At 32.4% G+C, this 7,839-nt stretch overlaps 2 protein-coding genes across 2 annotated transcripts in view; one reads left to right on the top strand and one right to left on the bottom strand.

Annotated features, from left to right (window-relative positions):
* LOC106111492 (fatty acyl-CoA reductase 1-like) overlaps nt 1-3,961 on the top strand; it is an 8,259-nt gene extending 4,298 nt beyond the window's left edge. Inside the window, exons 8-13 of the mRNA XM_013293611.1 lie at nt 180-187; nt 293-412; nt 852-1,038; nt 2,223-2,329; nt 2,974-3,103; nt 3,678-3,961. Coding sequence (XP_013149065.1) covers nt 180-187; nt 293-412; nt 852-1,038; nt 2,223-2,329; nt 2,974-3,103; nt 3,678-3,891 — 766 coding nt within the window. The 3' untranslated portion in view covers nt 3,892-3,961. The remainder of the gene's footprint in view (nt 1-179; nt 188-292; nt 413-851; nt 1,039-2,222; nt 2,330-2,973; nt 3,104-3,677) is intronic.
* An 801-nt stretch (nt 3,962-4,762) lies between these two features.
* The window catches only part of LOC106111566 (fatty acyl-CoA reductase 1-like), a 6,383-nt gene continuing 3,306 nt past the window's right edge, over nt 4,763-7,839 (bottom strand). The window contains exons 5-11 of the mRNA XM_013293694.1: nt 7,690-7,815; nt 7,173-7,317; nt 6,785-6,886; nt 6,015-6,201; nt 5,701-5,807; nt 5,419-5,548; nt 4,763-5,037 (exon numbers count right to left, since the gene is read on the bottom strand). Of these exons, the coding sequence (XP_013149148.1) occupies nt 4,797-5,037; nt 5,419-5,548; nt 5,701-5,807; nt 6,015-6,201; nt 6,785-6,886; nt 7,173-7,317; nt 7,690-7,815 (1,038 nt within the window). The 3' untranslated portion in view covers nt 4,763-4,796. The remainder of the gene's footprint in view (nt 5,038-5,418; nt 5,549-5,700; nt 5,808-6,014; nt 6,202-6,784; nt 6,887-7,172; nt 7,318-7,689; nt 7,816-7,839) is intronic.

Below are 7,839 nucleotides of genomic sequence, written 5' to 3'. Positions count from 1 at the left end.
CCCCAGCCGTTTCCGAGATTACCTGGAACAAACGCGGCTTGCGGACAGTCAGACAAAATTTTTAATGCGATTTTCGTTATTAACAGCGCAAATACATCTTCTTTCATTTTCCCGAAATTTGAAATTTGTCTTTTAATACAAACACACGCTCCAATTTTATTATATGTATAAATATTCAGTATTATAGGTGTTTAATTTCACTTGCTTTATTATTTTCGCTCAAATTTAATAATTTGCACCACCACCTGGGATAGATTTTGGTACAAAGCGTTTGATATTTAAATATTTTAAGTGATCAATTACATTTCAGGTGACCTACCTAACACGTATGTGTTTACAAAAGCGTTAGCGGAGAATTATGTTGCAGAAAACCATGGAAATATACCAACTATTATTATTAGACCTTCCATTGGTAAGTTAATTTACAGAATAGCTAATTGACTATAGCTGTCTCTGATTGATTAACAATTCTATTAAATTAGCAATTCGATGCTTTGACGACCTTTCTAGACTTTTACAATAATCTCTAATAAAAACTATTACATCATTACTTCAACATCTCTAAGAGAAACTATTACATTGTCTAAGTATTTTCATAAATGTTTATATTCAATATATTATATAATTAACAAAAAATCGTGACGCAAGCACATATCGGTAAAGAAATTCAAAGTTATGTGGGAAGTCAAACTGCACTACGCCAGCATTGACCATGGTATAGTAATTCCTGGCTTGGGTTAGGTACCAAACCCCTCAGTGGGGTCGTATAGCTAATGATGCTTAACTATGACCACCAGTGTAACAAACGTTATAGGACATAAGTGTAAGGGTAATAACTTTTTGTTATTTAGTAACAGCTAGTGAGAAAGAGCCCTTAGAAGGATGGATAGACAACTGGGCCGGGGCAACAGCAATCAATACGATGATTGCCCTCGGTTTTCTCAGGGTGCTGTTTGGCAAATCTTCGAACATAATAGATTTGATTCCCGTCGATTTTGTCTCGAATTTAACTATAGTGGCGGCTGCGAAATGTAACAGGTAATTTGAAATATTAATGCATACTTTACTATTACAATTACATAGATAATGGGGATCGAAGCTTGTGTCTATTCTCGCTGTTTTTTATATTTACTTTATTGTCTATGGTAGTCACTCAGAGTAAGACTAACTTTTGGTTGCGAATTTGACCTCGCGAACTTTAAAAAAAAAATTATGTTATGTTATAAAAAAACCCTAACTCTATTATCCGTTATCTCAGTAATCTATACTAATATTATAAAGAGGAAAACTTTCTATTTTTGTATTTTTGTATATTTGTATGTATTGAAATGACTCAAAACCACTTGACCGATTTTAAAAATTCTTTCACCATCAGAAAGGTAATTTATCTGTGAGTAACATAGGCTATATTTTATTATTACTAATGTTTAGGAACTATTAATAAACAGCGTGTTTCTGGACACCGGCTTCAAAAAATTACTAAACTTTGACTTTTCGCGGCTTAGGCTGCCTAAACCGTTAGAGGTATATAAAAATGATGTATGAAAGAATAGTAGATCTCAAAAAGTTCTATAGAAAAGTCCGTAATAGCATATATCTATCTTTAACAGTTCTCTTACAATAACCACTTTTTTGTTTACAAAATTAATTAAAAACCTTACGCTATTTGCAGCGTTCTTTTATTGGTTTCAATATTAATCCTTATCCAAATAGCATTTGTTATCAGGAGAATTTAATGTAGAATAAAATTGTCCTTTACCGTATTTAAATTGGACTAACAGTTTAGAAGATATCGCAAACACAAACAATAAAGGTAACCGAAAAATCAGCTAACAAGTTACCGGGCTTAGAAATTTGAAATCTTACATCGGTAGATTTCTATTATTACGTAGATTACTACTAAATTAATACTTTTGGTAATAGGTTGAAAATAAGGGCGAATGTAATATGTTATATTTGTTATTTCACGCGGGCGAAGTCGCAAGCAACAGCTAGTCTATACTTATATTATAAAGAGGAAAACTTTGTTTGTTTGATTGTAATGAAAAAACTCAAAAACCACTAGGCCGATTTCAAAAATTCTTTCACCATTGAAAAGTTACGTTGTCAGTGAGAAACAGACTGTGTTTTATATTATTTTTTAATTTCACGAGGACGGAGTTGCGGGCGAAAGCTAGTAGTGTAATATAGATATCTTCGACATAAATAACATTATGTTTCAGATCTAAAGAATTGCGAGTATACAATTGTAGCAGCAGTGGAACGAACCCTTTACCAATCGTCAACTTGTGTAAATCATTCATAAAAGGTGCTGTTAAGCAGAAAATAAGTAAGTGGAAATGTAAAATTACACAAAAACTATCTATTCTAATACTGCAAAAAGGAAAGATTCGATTGCTTATTTGTAGTAGACAGGCTCCTAAGAGACATAAGGTATATTTTACATCAACGGGAAAGGTATGTATGTGACAGAAAAGATATGAAACGTATATTCTTTGCCGCCCAGAAAAAACTCTTGCATCGGTTATAAATTTGTTGAATTAGAGTTGGAGTGTCTATGTGATTTTTTCTCTGATTTTTTTCTTGTCATAAGTTTGAATTATTAATAATTAATTGTTACTTTTTCTTGTTTGGTTTTTTTTGAGCTGATTAATTGTTTATTACTATTATTAGCTCATATACATTTATTTCTTATTCTTTACTGCATGCTTTGTATAAAAGATAAAATAAAACATCTTATATAAAAAATAGAGCACCACCGGCTGCCGAATCTGATGACTCAAGCAACCATTAATCAGAGCTGCAGAGACAGGAACCTCCTCACAATGCGTGTGGTTTCTAAAATAACGGCCTTTTGAACCGGGCCCTTAATCCAACTAGCGAGAGGTTCTTGAGATGTTGGTCGAACTAACTTAGAAGAACAGTTATTATTAATGCTTATTATAAAATGTCATCTTTATTTTATATTTTCAGATGTGGTACCATTTCCAACAATAATGTTTACACAGAGCTTTTTTGTTGCTAAAATTATAATCTTCCTAACTCAGCTACTACCGGCTTTTGTATTGGATTGTTTTCTACGCTTAAGGGGTAAGGAAGCAAGGTATGTGTCTTTAAATGTACAGTGTAAGAATTAAATTCAAAACCCACTCAGGTTCAATTTAGCTATGACTAGTTTGTCGAATTTTATCCTTAACAAGCTTGTGTCCGCGACTCCCTTTGTGGGTAAAAAACACATTTTTAAGCAGCTTTGGCTGCAGACTACAAACATCCTTCCAAACTTTCATATTTATAAAATTACTAGCTGTTCCCGTGCGGCTTCATCCGCATGAAGTTATGAAAAATTTATTTTATAGTTTACATTTGTCAAATTATCAATAGCAAATTTCAAAATGACATGACATGACAAACCTTAGCAATCTTGCTTTCTTGATGTTAGCAGCAACTTATGGTCTCTTTCCCACATTAAGGTTTTTATCTAAAATATTTACCCCTAAGTTTAATGTCGTGAAAATATATCGCCTAACGCGTGACATAAGTGTAGGGCTATTCATTAAGGAAAGAATTATTCAAAAATATGCTGTAATTGCTGACATCTTAGGCAACAAAGAAGTGTGTGTTTACGCTTTAATATAATAGTATAGATAGTAAGATTATTTATTTCTTATTGTTCACAGACATGTAAAGAAGCAAAGGAAAATAATTAATTTGTTTTACATATTACAATACTTTACGAATAATTCGTGGTCAATACAGTCGACACAAACTGAATCTCTATTTGCGTCTCTAACACATTGTGATAAAGATACTTTTCCATGTGACAGTTCTGCAATAAGATGGTCCGAATATACGTCCGTTTATTTTAACGGCATCAAATCATATTTGTTGTGATTTTAATGGTGTTTTTAATTTTGTAGACATGTGTATGGTTTTAACAAATCTTTTTTCCATTAAAATATTGTTTCCGGTTTATTTGTTTCATTCTCCTTTTAAATGTAATTTACTGTTAAAATATTTTAAATTCCAATTTTAGTTATTTAGTAAAACAAAACTTTTGTTTTATTTATTACACTAGCTGTTCCCGGGCGACTTCATCCGCATAAAATTATGAAAATTTTATTTCAGTGTTTACGAGTACATGTGTGAAATTATCAATTGCAAATGTCAAAATGACATGACTATGACAAACCACGGTAACCTTGCTTCCTTGATGTTGGCAGCAACTTATGGTCTCTTTCCCACATTAGGGTTTTACCAAAAATATTAAACTTTATTAAACTTATTTAATGGCGTGAAAATATATAGCCTAAAGCGTGACGTAAGTGTAGGGCTTTTTATTAAAAGAAGAATTATTCAAAAATATGCTGTAATTGCTGACATCTTAGGCAAAAAAGAAGTGTGTGTTTACACTTTATTATAATATAATAGTATAGATTAAAATGTTGTTTCCTGTCTTTTTATTTATTTTCCTCTTAAATATATAATTTTTAAAATCTTTTAAATTTCAGTTTTAGTCCAATTAAAAATATTTATTAAAACAAATCTTTTATTATAAATTCTTTATTTTTCGAGTAGTAAAAAAAATACCAGCATCTTAGAATGAAAAATATAAATAATGCGAACTTAACATTTTAACAATAATTTAAATTACAATAAGTTACACTTACAATAATATGAAATGACTAAGGACCTGTCCCACCACTAGCTGATAGAAGCTCAGATAGTTTAAAAATGACGTCACTGTCAGATAAGGGAACAAAATCCGATATATCCATCACAATTCGCTATTTTTAAATTTATTTTTGCTTCCGAGAATCTACTAAATACTTTTTAATACCATTGAAATAGGTTGGAATGTATTGAGACCATCTCAAGTCTGCAGCCTCGCAGGGGAAAGTCTTCCTATCTTGCAGGGTAAGGGACGCGTATAAATCAGTAGTGCGATTTGATTTTATCTTCCAAGAACGCGACTGAAAGTAACGCATGTTCTCTCGCATTCTTGACTGCTTCTTTTGAACTTTAACGAAGGAGATGGAACTAAAAAAATATAAAAACATATAGAGTACAATCGGAGTTAAAATATAGCATAGTTAAAGACTATGCAATAGTTTCTTGCACTAAAGTTCTACTGACAATGAGTGGTTTAAAATCTAATACGCCAATCCATTTTTATTTTAACTAAGCATACCAAAATTACAGCTTATTACATTATTATATGTACACTTTGGTTAGTTTAGTTTAAAAGCAAAAATAAACCGAAGCATATAAGCTTTCACACTCCTAAATTTACAGAACAAACATAACTAAAAAGGATCTATGTCTGCCTACCTCTCTGGATTACGGGCGTAAGCATATTTTACAACATTATACTGTGATGGTATAATCTAAAATTAAAAGAAAATTAATGTTAGAACTAACCTTTTTGACCTGCAAGTAATTCTAAGCCAGAAATCGGCCAAATATGCTGGTAACGTCTCTAAGAGAAAGCTAACAATTGTCACCAGTACAGCTGATTTTATGTAAACCAACCCAAAGAGGGGAAAATCATCTGAAAAAGAAAATTAAAACGTAAAAAAGTAAACATTGAAAATGCTTGATGAGTTTGTAATGCAGGTGTTCGTAAGATTAAGGCATGTTTCACACTATATTGTAAAAGCAATTCATAAATTAAAATTGAACGTCATGTATACATGTCCTTACAAAATTTTTGTTTCGCACTCTCTTCCATCAGCAAGTTTCCGAGTAGACCAGAAGATATAGGGTTCGCAGAACTGCTACAAATATTGAAAACTGGTACATCATTAGATCTGTAAAAAAAACGTTACATCTAAATAATCAAATCAGAGCATAATTACCTTCACATTACTTCAAAAATTTTAAATTCGTTAAAGTACAAAAAATACAATTTTAGACGTGTTCTAAAATAAACAAGTGAAAAAGCGTAAATTACAACATAATCTATGGATAGATTAGTAAAAAAAATGTGCTACATTATTTTGAATAACCTAACTTACCTTTTACATCTAGCTGCAGCAATAATAGTCAAATTAACAACGTAGTCTACAGGAATGATGTCAAGAACATAACTTCTTTTCCCATACAAAACTCTAGTCCAGCCTTTGGCGACGGTATACAAAAATGTTGTGATACCCATCCAGTTATCAATCCAACCTTTGAATGGTTCATCTGCGGCTGGTGTTACTGCAATCAGAGGATAATATAAAATTATGTCTTAGGTTTTCTGATAAACATGCTATTACGTACTAACGTGATAGTTATTTGGAGGACAAAAACCTGTTGTGCCGACCCTACGGGAGTAGGATAAGGGGGGTGATGATGATGATGATGATGATGATGATGATGAGGATGGTGATGATGATGATACGATTACGTATCACCTAGTTTAAATCTTTCGGGGTTACAATTTACTAATATTATAAATGCGTAAAATTGTGTGTGGAGTGGATTCAGATATGACGGCTGATAGAGATGTATGGAAGAGCAGTACATACTGTGACGACCCTCCGTAAGGGATAAGGGCAAGTTGATGATGATAAATGCGTAAACTTAGATGCATGTTTATTAGAGTTTGTAGCCTAAATTACTGAAAGGATCTCAATGAAATTTGACATAAATGTAAAGGATCATCTAGAAGAACACAGACTACTTCAAACATCAAACTATTCATCTAAATTCTGCAATAAAAATGTTAGTAAGATTTAATCGTTCTAGGTAAAAAATGAGGAGTGATCACTTATATAGCCTCCTACTATAAAGTACTTACCAATAGAAGGTCTCACAATGACAGAAGGAACATTTCCGTGCTCTTGAGCCAAGACATTCTCAGCCAATGCCTTTGTAAATGTATAAGTATTTGGACGTCCATCTGTAAAGTATAGATAACAATTTACGCAAGTACATATTAGCTACACGTAATAAACATTATTTCTGTGTGGGGTCGGAACATCGGGTTTTCATTTTAGAGTGGGCGCACAACTTTGTTTAAACTATCGTAGAACTGTTGTGCGATTGTCGATTGTTTCTCAGCCAATTCAACTGTTTAGTTGCACAACTAAAAATCGAGTAGTGTGCGCACCTTCATACAAGCATATAGAAAGCGTGACTAAACATCCGCCCGCTCTAAATATAGAAATAATGTCTCGTCTACTTACTCAGAAATTCACTAAGGTCTTCATCGGAATCCTCTTCTTTAATACGTTTGTAGACTTCTTCCAATGTTCTAGGTGGAGGATAGATGCATTCGTCTATTTCTTGCTTATCAGTATTAGAAAATGCGGTAGAAACGTAGACAAATGCCTGAAAATATAAGATATAACGTAAATGAACTACATGAAGAAAATACAGACGAAAAAGAGATAAACAATTATGAGATAGTAGCTTTTAAGCGACTCCGACCACGTGAAATTAAAAAAAGACAAAGTAAGTAGTCTATGTGTTCTTTACGACTATTCTCTACATCTATGCCAAATATCATCGAGATCTGTTCAACAGTTAAGGCTACAAATTCTAACAAACATCCATTTAAACTTTTGAATTTGTAATATTAGCAAGATAGGTATTTGTTGTTGCTAAAAAAATCATTTGATTTAATGCAGAAAATAGCCTGCGGGCTTGAAAGATCCAGTCTCTTAATAGTCAAAGTTCTCTGCGTTGTAAATAACTACTTACATCCAAGTTCGCTTTGTCCTTGAAAGCCTTCAGGACCTCTCGCGTCCCTTCCAGGTTTATATTTAAAGCATTCTTAAGAGGTTCATCAAATCTTACTGTTGCTGCCAAATGAAAGACAACGGAAACCTGAAATTTAATAATATTAAATTA

Source organism: Papilio polytes, unplaced genomic scaffold (genome assembly GCF_000836215.1).
Source record: "Papilio polytes unplaced genomic scaffold, Ppol_1.0 DF824158.1, whole genome shotgun sequence".
NCBI classification, from domain to species: domain Eukaryota; kingdom Metazoa; phylum Arthropoda; class Insecta; order Lepidoptera; family Papilionidae; genus Papilio; species Papilio polytes.
Note: the sequence above shows the minus strand (reverse complement) of the source record. Positions and strands in the feature narration are given on the sequence as shown.